General features: G+C 35.2%; 1 protein-coding gene across 1 annotated transcript; it reads left to right on the top strand.

Moving 5' to 3' along the window:
- Positions 1 to 13,757: 13,757 nt before the first annotated feature.
- Positions 13,758 to 18,207, top strand: LOC113296277. Its single transcript, XM_026544589.1, has 6 exons — positions 13,758 to 14,594; positions 14,703 to 14,867; positions 14,917 to 15,733; positions 15,881 to 15,973; positions 16,313 to 16,807; positions 16,853 to 18,207. Exons 1-6 carry the CDS (start codon positions 13,758 to 13,760, stop codon positions 18,205 to 18,207), a joined length of 3,762 nt encoding a protein of 1,253 aa, XP_026400374.1.
- The last annotated feature ends 6,120 nt before the right edge of the window (positions 18,208 to 24,327 follow it).

Raw genomic sequence — 24,327 nt, 5'->3', positions numbered from 1 at the left:
ATCTCCATGACGGTGCGAGACTTATCTTACACTCCCATCGTCGGGATGGCCCGCGAGATTCGCGGGATGCTAATCATTTCCGGTTCTTTTGGCGGAAAAAGCTGGAACAAATTTTAAGTGGATTACTGACAGGAACGGAGAGGGATTGACCTCACTTAAATATGAAATTTAGTTAGCAAAAAATTTGTATGAATAGTGGTTTTGGAGTACCCAAAACGGTCGATTCACATAGAACGGCCCCGCTTCTTAGGATATGGAGAGGGCCACTCATTGTGGCCGAGTGGTTTTAGGGTGATCCAAAACCATCATTCATATGTAGTCGTACTTTAGTTAGTTTGGCTCTCAACTTTTTTTTTAGGACTTTACCAATTAATCTAACAAGTAGTACTATCAAGTAAAATTTTAGTTTAACTTCATCGTAGCTTAATCACCCCGGCACGATAAGCTCCAGCTAACCTTAAAAATATGATAATATAAACCATGGCCCCGGCTAACTCTAATAATGGAGGAAACAAAATCTCAAAATCATATAAAAATCCGTAACAAATTGAATTTACTAATCATATTTTGGATATCTAACCCACTACAAATGTTTTGGTGAATTTTCCAAACTACCCTCATCTTGTTCGTTAGCAATTGCAATATATAAGCACTGGGGTATTCTAGGTAGTTTTTCAAAAAATGTTTTTGTCCGTATGCATTATTCCGGAGTCAGTTATCTGGAATTGGATAGAAAAAGTACCGACGAAAGGTATAGATAATTATTTTATTTTAGGGAAAGCAATACAAATTAGCAAAATCTTTGAAAAGGGGAAAACACAACCATCTATTAACAACCATCGGAGTATAAAATCAAGTGAGAAATTTAAATCCATTCAAATCTCCTCACCTGTTAACTCAAGTGGAAATGAAGTTGTCTATTCCAGAAGAAAAAAGAAGTATATGGCAAAGACAAATATTTCGACAAAATAACACACAAACAAAAATAAATTTAAGATTACGTCGGAAACCACCGGCGACCACAAACTATTAATTTGTTATGTCATGGATTACCCCCTACGGAAAATGAAAGGAGTTATCAAATCATGATGTGGACTTCTACAGTCTAGAGGTGTGGAATGTGTGATGACGCAACATCTTTTACAGGTCAAAGATTGATCTTTTTTCTCTCTGTTTATTTTTCATTGTTTTCTCGAGTGGTCAAAGATAGCGATGCTGCAAAAAACCATGCACGAAAAAATTCAAAAATAAAAAGAAAACCAAATGCACGTATGAGGTTTCGTCCGGGTTTTTATAAACACAAAATTGGTTAAAAAGATAAAATCAACAATTATTGGATAAAAAGGACATTTAGATTTAGATACTGTTTAAATGACCAAAATTTTAAAAATGGTCAGGATGTAACCAGTTTCATCGTTCCCATTTTCAAATATTTTTTCTTATTTTTAATTTACACAGAATGTATCCAGTTTCATCCTTACTATGTTTTAAATTTAAGCTAGAATGAATCCAGTTTCATCCTGTCTATTTCTTGTTTGTCCATTTCACCCGAACTATTTTTTACTCGTCCATTTGAACCGTGATTTAAAAATATTTGGACAAATGACCCATTTTCCGTTTTATAAAGAGGTAGGATCCATGGACACTCTTAGATGGACAAGGTCAGATAAGATTTGTGTCATTTTTTCCGCAAAATCCAAACGACAATGAATTTAAGTGCAATATTTTGATGATATGTTCCTCTTATATGACTCTACGATCCTACAAAAAATGAACACAATTCGAGATGTATAAAACGACCATCTACTCCTTTGAATATCAACCGTTCAAAGTTAACGGTTGAAATTAAGATAGGTAGATGGTAAGGTTTGCTATTTCAAATTGCGTTCATTTTTAGGTAGATGGTAAGGTTTGCTATTTCGAATTGCGTTCATTTTTTTTGGTATGAAGGTAGAGTCTTATAAGAGATACAAATTTATCTTCTCCACAGCGGGTATGCTATGGTCAAATTTATCTTCATTTTTTCTCGATTGCTGCATTAAATACACACACATACAAAAATAAATAAAAATAACTATTGCTATGAAAATAGTGGAGCTAACATCTGAATTTATAAAAATAACTATTGCAAGCGGACTAAAACATCCCCGCAAGCTCGCACTTTGAACCGATTTTTATAAAATTCCTGGCGAGCATTTTCCACTTCAGGTCGTTCTTCTGGCGTCCCTGAATCTGGTTCGAACTCCCAAGTTTGTCTTCCCACAAAATTGTTGGTACTGAATAACCACTCACTGAACGGACCTCCATTATCTGCGAATTTGAGCCTCCACATTCTGATAACTAGCTGTAGCTAACTGAATACGAAGTAGCTAGTATACAAACTACAATTTGCACATCAGTACTGGATGTGTAGCAGCTGACAAACTAGAGAGGTATTTCCTCGCAGAGCGATTTTTATGATTCTCAGTCAATAATTGCTTTCCATATATAAGGACCCATGGGGCATAAAATATTTTAACATACATTTTTAGGGTCTGTTCGCTTGAATCAGAGGTGTAATGCAGTTAAAGGGACTAGTCAAAGACTGCATTAAAAAAGAATCCTATTATTGGGGCTTTAAATGGGTGAGTTTTTTGGGGCTTCATACGGTCATGAAATAGTAATTCATAGAACCCCTTAGCTTATTTTTTTGTAATGCCTAATCTACCCTTAATTGATTAGTGTTAATTAAAATGATTAGGCTAACTAATCAGTATTAATGAATGGATTAAACTAATCAAATCATTAATCTTTTGCAAATCAAAACTTTATTTTCTTGGATTTTGAAGAAGGAAAATGGTGATTTAGGTGAATTTTTTTTGAAAAACTTTGAAGAAAAATGATGAAACCCTTCTTCATAATACTCAGGGAAACCTTATAATCAACTTCCAACCACAATTTTATCAATTCAAATCCGTTAAAAATCAAAGCAAAATCTGAGTTTTTTTTCCTGTTACGGCTAGGAAAATGTGTCGAACCAGCCGTAAATAGATAACGGCGGTTGGAAACTGAGGAACTCCCAGCTGTAAATACAAATAACGGATGAGAAGTGAAGAACTTCTGGCCGTTATATTGCCAGAATGTTACGACTGGGTTACAAACATGATACCTAGCCGTAACCAGGAGTCCATTGTTTTTTTGGTTATCAGAGTAATATACGACTAGGTACTTCCTAACCGTAAAACTATACGTATGGTTTTCCTAACCGCTTTTCTATTACGTCTAGGAAATTGATAGGTCGACCAAGCCGAAATACAAAAAACCTATATGTGGTGTGGTACATACGGCTAGAATATCCTAACCGTAAACATACATTTACGGCTAGGATTTCCTAGTTTCCCAACCGTGTACCTGATCTACGGCTCAGAATTTAATATTTCTGGGCCGTAATGATCTCTATTCTATAGGAAAATGAGCATATAGTTGAACTCTTTTTAGATTGAATATGTACTTGTACTCATTTTATGACCATAAAATTAGTATCACTTTATACCCGGTCTTAAATTGAGTATGTACTTATACTCTTTTTGGAATCGAGTATAAAGTTATACTCGTTCTGAAATCGCGTATAAAGTTGTACTCGTTTTTAAATCGGTTATAAAATTCTAAAATTGAGTATGATCCGATACAACCGAGTATGATCTGATATTCTTTTAAAATCGAGTATAAAATACTACTCATTCTAAAACCGAGTATTAAATAAACTAGTACTCTTTCCAATATAAAATTAAAATGCAAATATTTTCATTTTGGAATTTTTTGTCAACTTACGATTAGGAAATTCTAACCGTAAACGACATCGACGACTGGGATATTTAATTATCCTAACCGTATTTTTGATTTACGGTTATGAAATCCTAACGGAAACTCAACCTCTGTTTTTTTTTCTTTTCGTGATTATCAGAATCGCTTCCGGTTAGGATTTCCTAACCGTAAACAACATTTTACGGCCGTGAGTTTTAATTGTCCAAACCGTAAACTAAATTACGGCTAGGAAATCCTATTTTCTAAGACGTAAAGTGTGATTTACGGTTGGGAAATTAAGAACTCCCAACCGTAAACATTTTCATAATTTTTTTTTAACTCTAATTTAATCGATCGAAGCTTTTTGGCAATCAAAAGCAAAGATAAATGGGGGGTTTTCTTAGTTTTTTCTTTTTATGACATCGTGATGCGATGGAGAAGAAGAGAAGAGGAAGAAGAAGAATAATAGATGTAAGTTTTCTTGTGATTATTATTTCAATCACGATGATCATCATGTTCATCATGATATATGCTTAAGAAAGGAGAAGAAGGACAAGATAATTGATTTAAAAAGTCAGATTTTTGATTTATTTAAGGATAAGGATATTTTTGATATTTTACATAGAATATGTCTTCCTCTATCATGTTTAGGTTGCAATTAGTATTTTAAACTCCCAAAAGACAAAGCCCCTACAACCCCAATAATAGGATTCTTAAAAAATTGGGTGCTCGGCATGGTTCTGATTACACACATAGTAACTATATGTAATTCTTACCACCTCCAAAGGGCCATATTGAATACTGACGTATTGCTCAGATTAGTAGGTAATTGAATAAGATGTTTTTACATCGTTTTTGGTGTCTTTTGACATATTTCGTCGTTTTGGGACGATTTTTCTTCGTTATTGTGGGGCGAGTTTTTCAAATTTTAATGGCTGGTTCGTGGCTTGCTATTCTTGATTCAAAAACATCAATGATTCATCACGACATCGCTTTGAATAGGCATCCGTGTTCGTGTGGATCGACAAATTTATGGGCAAAGTACTCCTTTGTATTAGGAGCATCTCTTATCGAAGAAGAAGAATACAATCAGATTAAATTGTCGGATTTTATATCCGGATACACCATCATCTCTCCCTTATACATAAAATTCTTTTGGATATCTTTGTTGTTTATCGCTCTTTCTCTTCGCGATCTACTGGCAATTGATGTCCTTATTTTTATTAGGGTTTTGATTATTTTGTATTTCGATTTTTTTGTTATTCTTGTAAGCGAACATGTAATCACGATTTTGATTTGAATGAATTAAAATATGTTGATTGTCCAAAAAAAAAGAATACTGACGTTTTGAAGTGTGGATGAATACGACTTTATATTACTAATATCGACCTTTTGTTAATTTGTTCGTTTTAATTAACCAATCTTTTATGTTTCTATATTAATTTATTAATCTTATATGACGTTATGATCATTAAATTATGTATTTATTAATTTTTTTTTTATAATTTTGTTTAATTATTTATTTGTTTTTGTAAAATAGTTTTTCTTTTAAACTTTTATTTATCTAAAATGTTGAAAAATATTGGCCACTTATTTTATATATATAATCAAAAATACATACGTACTATTCTTTTTAAGCAGTTTATGGATGGGGATCTGGCAACAAAACCTTTTGACAAACTGTTTAATTTTTTTTTTTTAAACCGCTAGATGTTATCAATCGAATGGTTGATAATTTCATCCGATGTGGCATCAAACAAACACTATTCTCTGTTTGGTATCATTAACTTTAATATACGATACTATATAGAATTTGTAGCAGACAATCAATGGATGCAGAAATTTAAGGAAAAACTTTCCAACGTAGTCAGTTTTTACATCGTTTTTGGTGTCTTTTGACATATTTCTTCGTCGTTTTGGGACGATTTTTCTTCGTTATTGTGGGGCGAGTTCTTCAAATTTTAATGGCTGGTTCATGGCTTGCTATTCTTGATTCAAAAACATCAACGATTCATCACGACATCGCTTTGAATAGGCATCCGTGTTCGTGTGGATCGACAAATTTATGGGCAAAGTACTGCTTTATATTAGGAGCATCTCTTATCGAAGAAGAAGAATACAATCAGATTAAATGGTCGGATTTTATATCCGGATACACCATCATCTCTCCCTTATACATAAAATTCTTTTGGATATCTTTGTTGTTTATCGCTCTTTCTCTTCGCGATCTACTGGTAATTGATGTCCTTATTTGTATTAGGGTTTTGATTATTTTGTATTTTGATGTTTTTGTTATTCTTGTAAGCGAACATGTAATCACGATTTTGATTTGAATGAATTAAAATATGTTGATTGTCCAAGAAAAAAGAATACTGACATTTTGAAGTGTGGATGAATACGAATTTATATTACTAATATCGACCTTTTGTTAATTTGTTCGTTTTAATTAACTAATCTTTTATGTTTCTATATTAATTTATTAATCTTATATGACGTTATGATCATTAAATTATGTATTCATTAATTATTTTTTTTATAATCTTGTTTAATTATTTATTTGTTTTTGTAATATAGTTTTTCTTTTAAATTTTTATTTATCTAAAATGTTGAAAAATATTGGCTGCTTATTTTATATATATAATCAAAAATACATACGTACTATTCTTTTTAAGCAGTTTATGGATGGGGATCCGGCAACAAAACCTTTTGACAAACTGTTTATTTTTTTTTTAAACCGCTAGATTTATCAATCGAATGGTTGATAATTCCATCCGATGTGGCATCAAACAAACACTATTCTCCGTTTGGTATCATTAACTTTAATATACGATACTATATAGAATTTCTAGCAGACAATCAATGGATGCAGAAATTTAAGGAAAAACTTTCCAACGTAGTCAGTTTTACATCGTTTTTGGTGTCTTTTGACATATTTCTTCGTCGTTTTGGGACGATTTTTCTTCGTTATTGTGGGGCGAGTTCTTCAAATTTTAATGGCTGGTTCGTGGCTTGCTATTCTTGATTCAAAAACATCAATGATTCATCACGACATCGCTTTGAATAGGCATCCGTGTTCGTGTGGATCGACAAATTTATGGGCAAAGTATTCCTTTGTATTAGGAGCATCTCTTATCGAAGAAGAAGAATACAATCAGATTAAATGGTCGGATTTTATATCCGGATACACCATCATCTCTCCCTTATACATAAAATTCTTTTGGATATCTTTGTTGTTTATCGCTCTTTGTCTTCGCGATCTACTGGTAATTGATGTCCTTATTTGTATTAGGGTTTTGATTATTTTGTATTTTGATGTTTTTGTTATTCTTGTAAGCGAACATGTAATCACGATTTTGATTTGAATGAATTAAAATATGTTGATTGTCCAAAAAAAAAAAGAATACTGACGTTTTGAAGTGAGGATGAATACGACTTTATATTACTAATATCGACCTTTTGTTAATTTGTTCGTTTTAATTAACTAATCTTTTATGTTTCTATATTAATTTATTAATCTTATATGACGTTATGATCATTAAATTATGTATTTATTAATTTTTTGTTATAATTTTGTTTAATTATTTATTTGTTTTTGTAAAATAGTTTTTCTTTTAAATTTTTATTTATCTAAAATGTTGAAAAATATTGGCCGCTTATTTTATATGTATAATCAAAAATACATACGTACTATTCTTTTTAAGCAGTTTATGGATGGGGATCCGGCAACAAAACCTTTTGACAAACTGTTTAATTTTTTTTTAAACCGCTAGATGTTATCAATCGAATGGTTGATAATTCCATCCGATGTGATATCAAACAAACACTATTCTCTGTTTGGTATCATTAACTTTAATATACGATACTATATAGAATTTCTAGCAGACAATCAATGGATGCAGAAATTTAAGGAAAAACTTTCCAATGTAGTCAGATTTTTTATATACTTTTACGTTTAGATCGCGACTAACCGGGATCTTGATTTTGTAAAAGAATTTTGTTTTCTCGATTATTGGTGTATGAAAATGGAAGTTGTTAGTTTACCATGCTGAAACTAACAAGGATGTATTTTCTCAAAGACATGGGATAAACTTGTGAGTGTTAGAGATGTCGACTTATGCACACAACACATGTGTAATCCACGCCAGGGAATATATTGTTCTTCAACTGGTACATCATTATCAATGGAGAAGAAGATGGGTCTACGAAATGTTGATTGATTACACGGCTGATTTAACACTTGTAAAGTTGTAACCAGCAGAGAGATCCGCAATTTTAATTTTGATTGATTACGCGGCTCCGGATCGTCTATATCAAAAATCCCAAATTGCAGCCATATGTTCGCTTTCAACATTTCAAATTCAGATTTCCTAAAGTTTAAAAATCAAAAGATTTTCTTACAGATAAAAAGGAAAACGTTAAGTCTTCCTTAATTATCTCTTCCTACTCGTAGGATATTCCCTATATTGTACGGTAATTCATAGACTAACTAGATTTTGTGCCTATGCTACGCCCGGGCAGACCCGAAAACCATCAACCATATTTTTGATTTGGTGTAATGTGAATTCGTCTCAATGAGCAATACAACTGCACCATAGATGGTTCTCAGCTTTGCCTCTCCCCGTCCCAATGAATGTTTATGATTTTTGATTTAGTGTGGCTCGGCTTCGCCTTGCCCGGTCCCAATGCATGCTTTGTTCGGCTTCTCCTCGTCCTGTCCCAATGCATGCTTGGCTCAGCTTCACCTCGTCCTGTCCCGATATATGCTTAGAATTTTTTGATTTGGTAAGTGCACGTTGCTTTCTACCACATCGTTTTAACCGAATCGCTTGGGATTTTTAATCTGGTGTGCCTCGGCTTCGCCTCGTCCCGTCGCTTAGGATTTTTGATTTGGTGTGGCTCGGCTTCGCCTCGGCCGTCCCGGTACATGCTTAGGATTTTTGATTTGGGGTGACTATTTCTTTTAGAATTGTATACATTTTGGGTATGTATGTAACTATTAGGAGGTGGCGCTAACCTCGTAAGGTTATCGACATGCTTAGGATTATTCATTTGGTGTGGCTCGGCTAAGCCTCGCCCCGTCGTTTATGATTTTTGATTTGGTGTGTTCGACTTTCCTCGTCCTGTCCCGATGCATTTTTGATGCGCACGGATTCGCCATGCCCCACTATACATTTGGTTCCTTGAGAACCTTTGATTAGGTATGGCAGGGTTTTTCCCTGCCCCGTCATAATCATTAAACCATCTTTCTCTCTTAACAAAACTGATACATAACCCTAAAATTCAAGTTCTTTTACTTCGGATTTCACTACACTTTTGCTTTGGCTTTCACTTATTTCCGATATTTGAGCAAGATTCCAAACAAAATATTCATGGTTTTCGATAAATCCATCGGCCATATTAAACAAAATGTACTTCAAACATTATGCTATATAAGCCTTTGAATCATCTCTGCAAATCTACACTCTTTTTCACACACTGATTTTTGACTACTTGTTGAGCTTAAAATCATCTACAATCTAACAGATGTCATGGTGAACTCATACACAACAATCAAACAACAATAGACAATCACAGGAGTTTTCCAGGAATGCTGCTCGGGGCAACCATGATTTACAAAAAGAGCCAAGGAAACAGCGAGCTATGCAATCCTAGTCGCATACACATTTGCACATAGAGATGATCAAAATCTCCACTGAAATATGTTAAGCTCGAACCACAACTGTCAACAATGAGAATCATATATACATTTCTAACCACAAAAAAAAAGATGAAAAAATTAATAAAAATTGAAATCTTAGTTGCTTACATTTATAAAACATCTAATATATGAGTTCAGTTTCGTCGATCTATACATACTTGGTTAAATAAACGCTGAATAACTCATTTGCCGGTGCAGTTAGGTCTATCTAGAAGTTCTGGTTTATTACTGACACAAACCCACTTTCTTACTGCGTATTTCAATTGTTTTCCTCCCTATAATCAATTTTTCACCCGTACATTATTACTCACATACTTCTCATATCATTTATCATGTATCTTCTAATTATACTGATATCAGATACTTGAATTCTCTTTTCTGTGATAATCAAACATGTTTATGCTTCTCTCCATCAGTTCTTCCTTTGCATGCCAATTCATGATCACTATTTTTTCACCAAGAAAAACCAAGGAAAGTTGGTGATTAGGTTCCAAAAAACACTATATATCAAATAACCAATACTTTTCTTATCGAATTAAAAAGAAAATAATGGAAAAAAAATGAGCGCTGGCTTATTATACAACTTGGGAAGGCAGAAGATTCAATGTTGACAACCATCAAACATAACATAGTAAAGAATGGTACACTTATGAGTATAGTCTGCCACTTCTATTGGAAACACATAGTAAGGAGAATAAATTTAGAAACTTGCAATTAGAATTCAAATAACTGAGACCCTTGGTGTATGTAACTGTATGTGTCACCTATATCTGCATATTGATAAGTGCATATTTCACATATATTTGATGTCAATTCCATGCTAATATTTGTTGGTTTTCATGCAAATTATTGTATAATACTCTTGTTTTCTCTTATTTGTGTTTTATTAGGTGAATCATCCGAAAGAAGTGAATTGGCACTTAATTGTGCAATAAAAGAAGCTAGCTACAAGTGGAGAAGGGCCAAACACCAAATGGAAATCGTTCAAGTACAAGATTTCTACTTTTCATCTTGAAGAGGACGAAAAGACGAAGCAAATGGCTAAAGAATGAAGTCATTCCGACATCGTATGAGAAAGTTATGAGCAAAAACAAGAATCTGAAAGAAAAGGGCAAGATGGTCATTTTAGTGGCGAATGCTATTGACACCCCCTTGTATGTTAAGGGGCATCCATTCTGTTATGGGGCAGCTTTGTTACAAAGAAACTACTAAATACAGTCAGGTACTTCGCAAAGGGGGAGGCTGAAATTCAAATGATGTTAAAGGCAGACGCCCCATTTACTCAGGGCTGCTACCTCCCTATTCAATTCAAACTGGAAAATCCCGCGCGTGCAGTTTCTTCTGCATGAACATTTGTTGCTCAAGTTGCTGCCATCATGATCCTCTCGCAAAGATGGAGTGATGAGTTTTTAGTGAGCTCGAATGGGTTCGTAGGGATTAAGAAGATGGAGTAGAGACTCGAGATTGTGATGCTGTTGTTGTGTTGCTGTCAGGGACAATACAGAGAATCTATGGAGCTGACTGTGGTTCACGGACTGATGAACAGGGAGAGAAGAACGTGCATTTGTCATTAGCAATGGTGAAGATTAAAAAGATTGATAAAGAAGATCAGTTAGGACGAGAACGAGAGTTGTTGCTTCCATTAATGGAAGAGATGTTGATCAGTTGATGTGCTCGGTGATGGTCATGATAGATTATAGTTTGTGTTGGTGGTTCGAGCTGATGATGGCAGTGATGACGCTGTGGTGTTGGATGCCATAAACTGATCGTAATGATCACGAAAAAGAGAATAAAGCTGCAGATGATTTGCAGCGATGGAAAGAATGGGAACTGTCATTGATCGATGAAAGAGTGTTGTCAATGGGATAGTTCAAGTTTGTGCTGGGCAGCGATGAGACAGAGAGATGGTGAAGAACGGGACCATGTGAAGATGGCTCGAGTTAGGAGTTGGCTGCATATTAGTCGAGTTAGATACAGAGACAGATGTGGTACGAGTCTGCTGGTGTGGTTCTCGTTGCCTTGGGTAGCTTGACCGGAAAATCAGCTCAAGATAGATAAGCTTTCTGCCGGTGATTGTTTGATGCAGTAATCGGTTACTTTGGAGTTTGAAACGGTTTAGGAATTTGGGTCATCGTTGGATTGAAGACTTGAGCGACAATTCAGTCAGGGAAGTTTTGGATTGATATTGCAGCTGGAAAACAGCCACCGACTAGTGTTTTTTCCGTCGATTTTCAAGATGAACGGTGGTGGATTGATACGAGATAAGGGCTCAGGTCGGTTTAATAGTCTTGGATGTTTATCAGATTCGAATTTCCAGGGAGAAAAAGCTATAAATAGAGGGTCGAATAACCCTCGGAAGGCATCTCCTCACCCCAGTTTTCTGCACACAACTGGTTCGACAAAACTACTAAAAGAATAGCAGAAACTTATGCAGCAGGAGTAGCTAAAGATCCCCAGCAACTATAGCGGCAGCAGCGGTTAAAACCCTTCTGCGACTACTGTAGTTTGATTTCTTATCTTTTCTCTACTTTGATTGCTAAAAATTATGAATAGCTAATTCTTTTAATTGGTTAGGGATGTAACCTAAAATCACAAACATGTTATTTGATTAATGTATTGATTTTTCATTCACCTTCTTATTTATCGTTCAAGTTTTACTAAGTATAATAATTATATGATTTTGTTCATGTAATATAGTGAGTTGTTTTGCATGTTTAAGTCGCGAATTAAATATCATAATAACTTATCTATCACTAATTAGAAGTCTTAGGTAATTTTATCAAGATTCTAATAATTAGTAGTAATTTGTGATCACCAGCAGTGTGAATCGTGAAGGAAGTCACAAGTAAAACTTGGCCTAGGTTGAATATATCACGATTGTGTTTGTATTGCCTATGAATAACCCGTCTCATAGATTTTAAAGCTTTCCTCGAGTTGAATCTTCTAGCGATAAGCATAAGGTTATTTGTTGGAAAAGAGTTCATATAATTGCGATTGCATTATTTGTTGATTTGTGGAGACGTAACGAAGTATAAACACCGATTGGGGATACTTTAGGGTTATTGGTGAATGAGTGTGTGAATGATGCTTGATTGATTAACATGTATGGTGATGGATGGAGAATTCCTTAACCAGCTTTTCCGTCTGATATTTTCTTAAACACTTTCAACTTTTGTTTTTAATTTAAACTATTTTTAAAACAACAAAATCCCCCCCGATTTACTTAAGTTTTCATATACGAATAACAACTCATATCTCCCTGTGGAATGAATCTGTTCTTATAACTATACTATTATTTATAATTGTGAAGTGAAAGAACTTAAATAAAATTTGCGTCGGCTGACAACCGACCAAATTTTGGCGCCGCTGCCGGGGAGGCATAGCGGAATGTTATTTTTTTTTTGATTTCTTATTTTTGTTTTTAATTTTGTTTTTGAGAATCTTATTTCAGGTACTTGATCTCTGGCACCCAAACGTTGGGATTACTCAAGGTGTGGAATTTCAACTCGCAGAGGAACAATACTACAAGAACCTCAATCACAACAAAAAGAGATGGTTGGCGGAACGAACAACCAAAACACTGGTAACCAGGGAAACTAGGGAAATGGCGTCGCTCCAACACCCCCACCTCCCAGGAGGATTCTCAAAGATCTAACATCCCCATCGTTTGATCAACAGAAGTTGTGTGTCAACTTGGAAGAATCAATTGAGCTCAAATCTCAGTTGATTCATTGGTTACCGAAGTTTAAAGGGCTTTCAGGAGACGATCCAAATCGTCATTTACTATTGCCTCAACATAGGTTGACAAGTTTGAAGCCAACTGGAACTAATCAAGGAAGAGCTTTACTGACAACTTTTCCATTCTCTTTGATTGATTCTGCAGAAGAATGGTTTTATAGTCTTCCACCTGGAAGTATCACAACGTGGAATGATATGCAAAAAGCATTTTTAGAAAAGTACTTTCCCGCCTCTAAAGAAGCAACTATTCGTAAAGCAATTAGTGGGATTGAACAAATTATTGGTCAGACTCTTTACGACTACTAGGAACGGTACAAGAAGTTGTTAGCGAGATTCCCACATCATCAAATCTCTGAGCAACTCATAGTGCAGTATTTTTACGATGGTTTGATCTAATCCGAGAGAAGTCTTATCGATGCAGCTAGTGGTGGTGCTTTGACAAACAAAACCATTGACGAAGCGACGGAATTGATCGAGAATATGGCTGCAAACACGCAGCAATTCAACACAAGAGGTTTATCAATGAATCGAAATGTTAATGAGGTTACTTCTTCACCACTTAGAAAATAGGATTGGTAACATAGAGAAGATGATGCAACAAATGGCCTCAGTAATCATTCCCTCTTATGAAGAAGAAGCTGAACAAGTGAATGCAGTATTCCCAAATCAGCATAGGCAACAATACAATCCTTATTCGAACACTTATAATCCAGGGTGGAGAGATCATCCCAATTTCATCTACGCAAACAAGCAAGCAGCATTTCCAGGTCCGATTTTTAATCGTCCTAGTGGTTTCCAACAACAACAACAACAACAACCACAACAAGCTCAGAATTCGGAATCATCGGAGATGCTTTCCATGATGAAGAATCTAACCACAATGGTGCAGAAAAATCAGCAAACGACTGATGGTGCAATCAAGGAGTTGCAGACACAAATGAGCACCATGGCAGGTAGATTGAACCATTTGGAGACGCAGAATAGTGGGAAACTCCCTTCTCAACCTATTAACCCAAGAGATTCTGTCAACGCCGTGACATTGAGAAGTGGTACACGAACTGTGCAACCAGAAGATGTTGAGAAAAATAAAGACCCTAAGGGGCCGGTTTTGGAGACATGGATTACTGACCCTTCCCAAACCAAAGAGGTACCTAAAACAAACTCTAAACCTCGTGTTTCCACTTACGTTCCTCCTTTGCCTTTTCCTCGCAGGTTTTCTAACTCTAAAAAGGCAGAACAAGATAAGGAGATTTTAGATATTTTCAGGAAGATTCATGTGAACATTCCACTGATAGATGCGATTAAACAAGTCCCTAAGTATGCGAGAATTATTAAGGACTTCTGCACCAATAAGCAACGGTTGACCGGTAATGAGGTAATGAAAGTGGGGTAAAATGCTTCAGCTATCTTGCACAAGAAACTCCCACTTAAATGTAAAGACCCCGGTAGTTTTGATATTCCTGTTGTTATTGGTAACACACAGTTTAATAATGCTATGCTTGATTTAGGAGCATCCGTAAATGTTATGCCTGCATCTATATATGAATCTCTTAATTTAGGTCCTTTAAAAGAAACCGGAATTACTTTACAATTGGCTGACCGTTCTAACGTGTACCCTAGAGGTATTATTGAGGATGTGCTTGTGCAGGTAAACCAACTAATTTTTCCAACGGATTTCTGTGTGTTGGAGATGACAGATGGACACATCTCTACCTTTACTTCTTGGACGACCATTTATGAGCACGGCTAGAACTAAAATTGATGTGCATGATGGTTCGTTGACTATGGAATTTGATGGAGAAGTAATATGTTTCAACATTTACGAAACGATGATATATCCTAGTGATGTCCACTCTTGCTTCTCCATTGACGTAATTGATACTTTGGCTCAGCAAATGTTCAATATGGATGGGGTGGATGCGCTTAAAACCGTGTTGACTACACCCTTTGATGATGGTTTGGAGTGTGGTGACGTAATCAAGGATACTATTGGCTCACTTAACTCTTTGCAAGAAAAATCATCACACGAGAGCGTTTCCTTTATATCTTTACCAGTATCTAATGAAAAACTTGTGCCATCTATCTTGCAGGCTCCAAAGCTAGAACTGAAACCTCTTCCAGATCACCTAAAATACTTGTATTTAGGTGATAAAGAGGAGTTACCAGTAATAGTTTCTAAGGAACTAACTGAATTGCAGGAACAAAGACTTGTTCGAGTGTTGAGGGAGTACAAAACAGCCATAGGATGGACAGTTGCTGATATCAAGGGAATAAGCCCATCGACATGCATGCACAAAATACGACTTGAGGATGATGCAAAACCTACAAGGGAAGCTCAACGCCGATTGAATCCTCCAATGATGGAAGTCGCAAAGAAAGAAATTCTGAAGTTGTTAGACGTGGGAGTTATCTATCCCATTTCTGATAGCAAGTGGGTGAGCCCAGTACAAGTAGTACCAAAGAAGTCGGGCGTTACAGTGGTGCAGAATGATAAACATGAACTTGTCCCGACTGGTGTGCAAACCGGTTGGAGGGTTTGTATAGATTATAGAAAACTTAATGCAACCTCTAAAAAATATCACTTTCATTTACCTTTTATGGATCAAATTTTGGAACATTTGTCTGCGCACTCTCACTACTGTTTTCTTGATGGTTACTCAGGTTACAATCATATTTCTATAGCACCTGAGGATCAAGAGAAAACTACTTTTACTTGTCCGTTCGGAACATTTGCATACAGAAGGATGCCTTTTGGTTTGTGTAATGCACCCGCTACCTTCCAAAGGTGTATGGTAAGTATCTTTTCAGATAACGTTGAAAACATTATCGAAGTTTTTATGGATGATTTCAGCGTGTATGGCAATTCCTTTGACTTGTGCTTGGATAACCTTACACTAATTCTTAAACGATGTGTTGAAACTAATCTTGTGCTAAATTGGGAGAAGTGTCATTTTATGGTAACTCATGGCATTGTTTTAGGCCATATTATATCTTTTAAAGGATTGGAAGTTGATAAATCTAAGATAGATCTTATTCGTGCTTTAACCCCTCCTACTACGGTGAGGGAGGTTCGTTCTTTTCTTGGTCACGCAGGATTTTATCGCAGGTTTATCAAGGATTTTCCCAAGGTTGCAGCACCATTATGCCAACTTTTGCAGAAGGATGTGGTTTTTAACTTCGATGAGAAGTGTTTGGTGGCATTCAATCGTTTGAAAGAACTTTTGATAACAACCCCTATCATGAAACCACCTGATTGGAGTAAGTCATTTGAGCTAATGTGTGATGCTAGTGACTATGCGGTCGGTGCAGTATTAGGGCAGCGTACTGGGAAGTTACCCCATGCCATTTATTATGCTTCCAGAACGTTGAATGATGCTCAACAAAACTATACGACCGCCGAGAAGGAGTTATTAGCAATAGTATTTGCACTGGAGAAATTTCGTTCTTATTTGCTTGGTACAAAAGTTGTTGTGTTTTCTGACCATGCAACACTTAGGTATTTACTCGCAAAAAAGGAAGCGAAACCAAGGCTTATTCGCTGGATATTTGTTTTACAAGAATTTGACATAGAGATTAAAGATAAGAAAGGCATTTAGAACACATTTGCAGATCACTTGAGTCGTCTTACTGTAGACGAAGAAACTATCCCGTTGCGTGAAAGTTTTCCAGATGAGCAACTGTTCTCGCTACAGGTTGCGGAGCCATGGTATGCTGATACTGTCAATTATTTGGTTTCTAAACAAATCCCGGAGAACTTGTCTCGTGCTGAGAGAGATAAACTTAAGAGATTAGCTTATCAATATATATGGGATGATCCATACTTATGGAAATATTGTGCAGACCAAGTAATACGAAGGTGCGTATCCGAATCTAAATTTCAGTCAATATTATCCTTTTGTCATTCTTATGCCTGTGGAGGACACTTTGGGTCTAAAAGAACCGCACTTAAGGTACTTGAGAGTGGTTTCTATTGGCCCACTTTGTTTAAAGATGCATATATATTCTGCACTACTTGTGATAGATGTCAGAAAACATGCAATCTAGGTGCTCGAAACCAAATGCCACAAACTCCCATACTCTTTATTGAAATATTTGATGTTTGGGGAATTGATTTTGTGGGCCCTTTTGTTAACTCTGGTGGTAAGTTTTATATCTTACTAGTAGTTGATTATGTCTCGAAATGGGTGGAAGCTAAGGCCACCTCTACTAATGACTCTAAAGTGGTTACAGATTTTGTTAAGGAATATATTTTTGCAAGGTTTGGAACCCCAAGAGCCATAATCAGTGATGGAGGATCACACTTTCGAAACAAGTTTTTCTTTGGCTTGTTAAAGAAGTATAACATCACTCACAAGATTGCTACGCCGTATCATCCACAAACTAACGGGCAAGCAGAAGTGAGATCCATCTTAGAAAGAACCGTGAATCCCACGAGGAATGATTGGAGTTTACGTCTCAATGATGCATTGTGGGCTTACAGAACCGCATATAAGACTCTTATCGGGATGTCTCTCTTTAGACTTGTGTATGGTAAATCATGTCATCCTCCTGTTGAGATCGAGCATAAGGCTTTTTGGGCTATAAAACAGTGCATCATAGAAATGGATGGTGCAGGAGAGCATAGGAAGCTTCAATTGAGTGAGCTAGAAGAGATCAGAAACGCAGTATATGAAAGTTCACGAATTTACAAGGAAAAAACTAAGGCTTTCCATGATAATATGATTTCTAGAAAACGGTTTACCGTTGGACAGAAAGTTTTGCTCTTTGATACTCATCTTAGATTATTCCCTGGCAAACTACGTTCCCGTTGGAAGGGACCTTATGTTATCACTAATATTTTTTCTCATGGTGCAGTAGAAATTCAAGATTTAACCTCAGGAAATGGATTCAAAGTGAATGGTCATCGCTTAAATCCATATTACGAGAACTTTGTACATGAGAATGTGGAAGTGGTACAACTTGTTGATTTGCTCCCTCTGGAGGAGTAGAAAGGTGAACGCCAAGTCGGGCTAAAGACGTTAAACTAAGCGCTAAATGGGAGACAACCCATCGGTTTTGTATCTTTATCTTTTGTATTTTATTTTTCTTAGCTTTTCATATCATATTTTGATTTTCCACCTTGATTTTACTTAGGATGAGTCAATTACATTGAGGACAATGTAAAGTTTAAGTGTGGGGGAGTATTTTTGATAGGCACATTTTTGTGTCTTATATAATCTCAATTGTATATATTATTAGTGCTCGATTTTATATTTATTATGGCTTTTTATATCCCTGTAGGTATTTTTGGAGAAATAAGCTTTTGCGGCGAAATTGGCTAAAAACGTGGTTTTTGCGCTCGTGGGAGAAAATTACTATACAGACTCTCACTTTGGATAAGGGGTAACCTAATTACTAAGGGGTGACCCATTTCCAGGCATCTGCTAAAGGGAGACCAGCCACAGATAAGGGGGAGGTCACTTTCTTCCCAAATTGAAATAAAAAAATTGGCGGGAAAATTTTGTTCACGTCTGCATGATTTTTGGGTGATTATTCGATCGAGTTCCAGAGCGATTCAATGGCTGAAATTGATTGGGTTTACTCCCTAGGCCTAAACAGGCCTGGTGAAGTCTTTTGTTTGAACCCAAATTGGCTAGAATAGCCGGAAAAATAAATAGAAGTCAAGTTATACACGGTTTGTTGTTGGACTTATTTTTGGAATTCCAGGAAGACTAAAGGCAAGAAACTCTTCCCAAAGATACATATCTATCCAAGGAAGAGTTTGAGATAAGTTGGAAAGCTCAGAAACGCGTGAAACAATTTCGGGAAGAGATTATTGCCGTAACTGCCAAGGAAGGAAAGAAGAGATTTCGAGGAGTTTTGGGGAGATTAAATCGCTCTGTTGGCTATATATAAGTTGCTGGGAGTTCAAGGAAGAAGGTCGGACAGTTTGGGGAAAGTTTAGAACACCACAGAGTCGAAAAATCGAAGTTGTAGGAAGTCGACTTCTGCTGCTGAAGAACACGAAGAACATTAGACCCTTCAGAGCAGTCTTTTATTCAACAACATATATTTTCTATCGTTCCTGTAACAGTCTGCAACAATTATTACTGTTAGTATTTCTCTGTAACACTGCTTTCTGTGACAGTGCGTTTTGTAACAATTACAACTGTTACAAACACGCTGCTTCATACCTTCTCTTCTATTTAATCAACTTTTGGGCAACAAACATGTATTTTGAGCACCTGAATAATATGAGGAGCTAAACCCCTTAGCCGAGGCGACGGAGGAAGCCATTGTTCCATGAAAAGTGGTATATTTCTATTTTAATTAATTCTTGCAATTTCTTTTATGATTATTTGCATGGAACTAATATTGGAAAATTGACTTTTATTGAATGATTGTGATCCGTTTTGATGGAGCATACTTAGTTTAAGACTTTTGATGTTTCATGCTTGATGTATACAATTGTTACTTCAAAAATCTACTAGAGGCAATAAATTAAAATCACTTTAAACGCAAAGAATTACATGAATATTGATTAGATTAAATCACTTAATTGGTCAATGGTGGAATCCTGAGTCTTGGTGCTTTTTATAATCTTGATAACAACAACTTCTTAAGTTTTCTATTGAGTTTGAATCTAAAATCGAATCTTCACAAGTCTGAGTGAACGATACTTTACTACCACTTTCTACAACAACATAAAAACTACATCAATTTTGCAAATAGATTTTTAGTCTTTTTGAGTTTTTAAAATTTTTGCATTAGGGAAGTTGAAGACGTTTGAGGTTACAAGCAACAATTCAATGAAGAGAAAATTTCATATCCGAGTAAAGCAACATACAATGAGAGGATTTTTAAATATATGTTGAAGACTTACATATAAGGAGCGGAATTCTATATCAAAGTGGGAGACTAAGTACAGGAGTGAAGAAAATCAAAAGATGAAAGACTATTGGAGTTTATGATATCGAAGACAATACAAGTTGTGAAGATTCAAGTGGTACAGTACTTCTTTCATGGCCATGTTAATTTTACTTCCGTTATTATTTTTGTAGTTGCAATCTTTTCATTCAAAAAAAAAACAAAAAGATTTGCATTTAGGTTGTTATTTGTTCAATAAGGCCATGAGGAAGGAAAATCTATAAGGAAGTTTTAAGCAACAAGGAATAGAGGAAAAGAGTTACAAACTGTCATAGTTATATGAAGTTCAAGAGTTTATCATCAGCAGTTGAAGACCGAAAACGAAGACCAAGAAGATGAAGAAGACGAGACGAAGGAATACGTTTCTATTGGATGCTGTGAGAGTGGTGCTTTCGTCACTTCCGATCGGATGTGAAGGTGGTAAGTACTCTCATCCTTGCTATAGTGGTTGATTTATTTTCTTAGAGATCATCAGAAAAATATCTTTGTTTTCCACGATTTTTTGGAGTCTCCAGAAATAATTTGGAAGGTTTCCTTCCCACCATTCAACGTGTGTAGGATTTATCTCTTCATTCCTACCTGCACACAAGTGAGACCCATAAAAAAGCCGTCTTATTGAGTGCAATTATCATAAAATCCTTTTAAGTGAGGAAGAAGTCGAGGCGAAATGCTTATTGATCGCTCTCAAACACGCATTCTCTCATTATGGTGTGGTTATGTCTCACTCAAGATTTAAGAATGAATACGTTCTTTGGTATTTCTAACTTCTTATTACTAGCACGCAGAAACTCTATTTCCTCATAGCTCTTTGGATGCTTGGGATGCTGGAACCCTTTGAAGTTGGAGTAGGTTTTGTGGGTATATCTCTCATAAGCCCTGACGAGACTATAACTCGTCCACTAGGGACACCTAGGGTTTAAAGTCTTGTTGCATATGCTAAATGCAACCGTGTCCTCGGGGATAGGAAGTTGTTGCACATTATTTTATTTTTGTAGTTTGCTCGAGGACTAGCAAAAGAAAAGTGTGGGGGAATTTGATAAGTGCATATTTCACATATATTTGGTGTCAATTCCATGCTAGTATTTGTTGGTTTTCTTGCAAATTATTGTATAATACACTTGTTTTCTCTTATTTGTGTTTTATTAGGTGAATCATCCAAAAGAAGTGAATTGACACTTAATTGTGCAATAAAAGAAGCTAGCTACAAGTGGAGAAGGGCCAAACACCAAATGGAACTCGTTCAAGTACAAGATTTCTACTTTTCATCTTGAAGAGGACGAAAAGACAAAGCCAGTGGCTAAAAAATGGAGTCATTCCGACATCGTATGAGAAAGTTATGAGTAAAAACAAGAATCTGAAAGAAAAGGGCAAGATGGTCATTTTAGTGGCGAATGCTATTGACACCCCCTTGTATGTTAAGGGGCATCCATTCTGTTATGGGGCAGCTATGTTACAGAGGAACTACTAAATACCGTCAGGTACTTTGCAAAGGGGGAGGCTGAAATTCAAATGATGTTAAAGACAGACGCCGCATTTACTCAGGGATGCTACCTCCCTATTCAATTCAAACTGGAAAATCCCGCGCGTGAAGTTTCTTCTGCATGAACATTTGTTGCTCAAGTTGGTGCCATCATGATCCTCTCGCAAAGATGGAGTGATGAGTTTTTAGTGAGCTCGAATGGGTTCGTAGGGATTAAGAAGATGGAGTAGAGACTCGAGATTGTGATGCTGTTGTTGTGTTGCTGTCAGGGACAATACAGAGAATCTACGGAGCTGGCTGCACTACAACAAAACACACGTTTAGTGGCGAAAAAGTTTGTCAGGAAATCCCTTTTTTTTGTCTCAAAATATTTTCTGAGATGAATTTTTTTTTGTCGCGAAGTTGTCTCAAATACCCTGTCTGGGAAAGTATTTCGTGAAAAAATTATGAACGGTCACGAGAAAACTTAATTAACAACTAAAAAAATTTTGTCAATAAAAGTCTCTTTCACCAACGAAATAAAATTGTCTGCGAAAGATATTTTAATGACCAAAAAATTGGCCACCGAAAAGCAATTTTTTGCGGGCAATTTTTTGGTCGCAAAAATGTAAATTCAAGGACAAACTAATTTGTCTTTAATGATTACTATTTAAGACCAATTAAATTGTCTCAAAATCGAAAGTTTTGTGTCTATTTAATTTGTCTTTAATGATAAATATTTAAAACCAAAAAAATTGTCCCAAAAATGTAATTTTCGTGTCAATTTAATTTGTCTTTAATAGTTATTATCAAAAACCAAAAAAATTATCTCTAATTAATTTAATTAGAGACAATATAAATAGCCCCTGAATATCAAATTTTTGGAGACTAACTTGTTCGCCTCCAAAAAAAAAAAATTAGTGACCAAATTCCTTGCCTTAAAAAGAATTTTCGGAGACAAATTCGTCCTCTCCAAAACTTTTTATTTTGTCTCTAAATTCTTTATTAAAGACAATTCATTTTGCCTTTAAAAAGAACTTTCAAATACAATTTTTTTTGCCTCCAAAGCAACATGTTTTGTCCCAAAATATTCCATAAATGACAACTCAGTTTGCCTAGAAATGCTTTATTCAAAGACGAATACTTTCCGTCCAAAAAATCGCCTCTAAATATCATAAAAAATGACAATTAATTTTTCCTTAGAAAATGAATTTCTCAGACAACTTTCTTCTTCGTCCCTGAGTACTTTATTAAGGACTATGTTTTGCTTAGAAGAGAATTAAAAGACAAAATTATTCGTCTCTACAAGCTCTTTTATAAACCGCAAACTAATATAATTAAAAAAAATTAATTTAATTTTCGTGATTCGTTTTTTTATTACAATTAGAAAATCATAACATATGTTGAGCATAAAATATTTATGTTTTATTAAATTAAATATTTAAATATGAGATTAACATTATTTTGGCAAATTGCCTAAAAACAATATATAAATTGAAATTCATCTAGTTCTAAACACTAAAACTTGAACCGTGTATTCATAAATTATTCATCAAGATTCAACATTTGAATCGATATCTCTAGTTTGAATAATTCGAAATCTGCTTGTATCTTCCAGATTTTATTTTCTAGGTTTTCAATCAAATCTTGAAAAGACAAAATGGTCATGTCTCTTGTTTTAAATCTTCTTCCAGAAACCTCATTGTAAATATCATCTCTTTGCTCTCCTTCAATGATGCTTTCTTTACATACCTCAAAAGGTTTGGGTTCTTCTGAATTTTTTTTCTGTTCCATGTCAAAGAGAGACTCATAAGTTGTTAGCAAAAGTATAAATTACAAGTGATAGAGTAATTTTTTTTTGAATAGTATAGTAAAAGATATATACCATTTTGTGGTGTTTAATGAATGACCTCGACCCTGTGTAAACTTTTTGGCCCCTATTTGAGAAAGTTACTTGTCGTTTCTACAACAATGATAAAATCATTAGCCCATACCTAAAACAAGTATAATTATAATAACTAGTAATAGTTATGCTAGTAATACCTTAGAAGTCATTCTTCAGTTCCTTCTTTTCCTTGAAAACGACCCTTAAAAAAATCCGATGGAAGTTTTAGAATCATAGACCTCCCTAAGATATATACTATATCTAAAATCAGGTAAAATCTTATAACCCTATTAGATTTCTATAAAAAAAAGATTTATAATAAATCAACTAAAACCCATTGATAATAATTAACGAGATTTGATAAAACAAGTATAATTGAAAAGAAATATAAAACGAGAAGAGGGAAGATTTATTACTTGAGCAGTAGAAGGTTGAACTTCAAAACTTGAGAAACAATGGAGAAAAAAAATGTGTAGAGATTTTGGAGATTTCTTATACTTTATATAAGGCGATAGATCATGAATTTTGAGGGAACTTAAATTGAAACACCATATAAAAGCGGGAATTTCCTCCCAAATCTTTCTTCATTTTTGTTCCTCTTATCTGTATTTTTCTCTCTTATTGCAACTTGCAAACATATCTTCTTATTAGGATCTTTATAATTCCTGAGTTTTAGAATAGTATATGTAAACTAATACTGAGTTGTTTCCGTGTATTTTGAGGAACAAATTTATCTCCTAATAAATTAGGTGAGTTGTTTCCATGTATTTTGAGAAACAAATTTATCTCCTAATAAATTCGGTGAGTTTTTTCCGTGTATTTTTAGGAACAAATTTATCTCCAAATAAATAGTGGAGC

The sequence above is a fragment of the Papaver somniferum genome, chromosome 7 (assembly GCF_003573695.1).
Source record: "Papaver somniferum cultivar HN1 chromosome 7, ASM357369v1, whole genome shotgun sequence".
Classification (NCBI taxonomy): domain Eukaryota; kingdom Viridiplantae; phylum Streptophyta; class Magnoliopsida; order Ranunculales; family Papaveraceae; genus Papaver; species Papaver somniferum.
This window is presented reverse-complemented; position numbering and strand designations above follow the sequence as displayed.

Bases quoted from the DNA above. Each gene is read 5' to 3' on its own strand.
- LOC113296277 (XM_026544589.1), top strand. From the start codon at position 13,758: ATGAGGTTACTTCTTCACCACTTAGAAAATAGGATTGGTAACATAGAG. The intron at 14,868-14,916 runs GTAAACCAACTA...TGGAGATGACAG, and splicing joins TTGAGGATGTGCTTGTGCAG to ATGGACACATCTCTACCTTT. The intron at 15,734-15,880 runs GTGTGCAAACCG...ATGGTTACTCAG, and splicing joins ACATGAACTTGTCCCGACTG to GTTACAATCATATTTCTATA.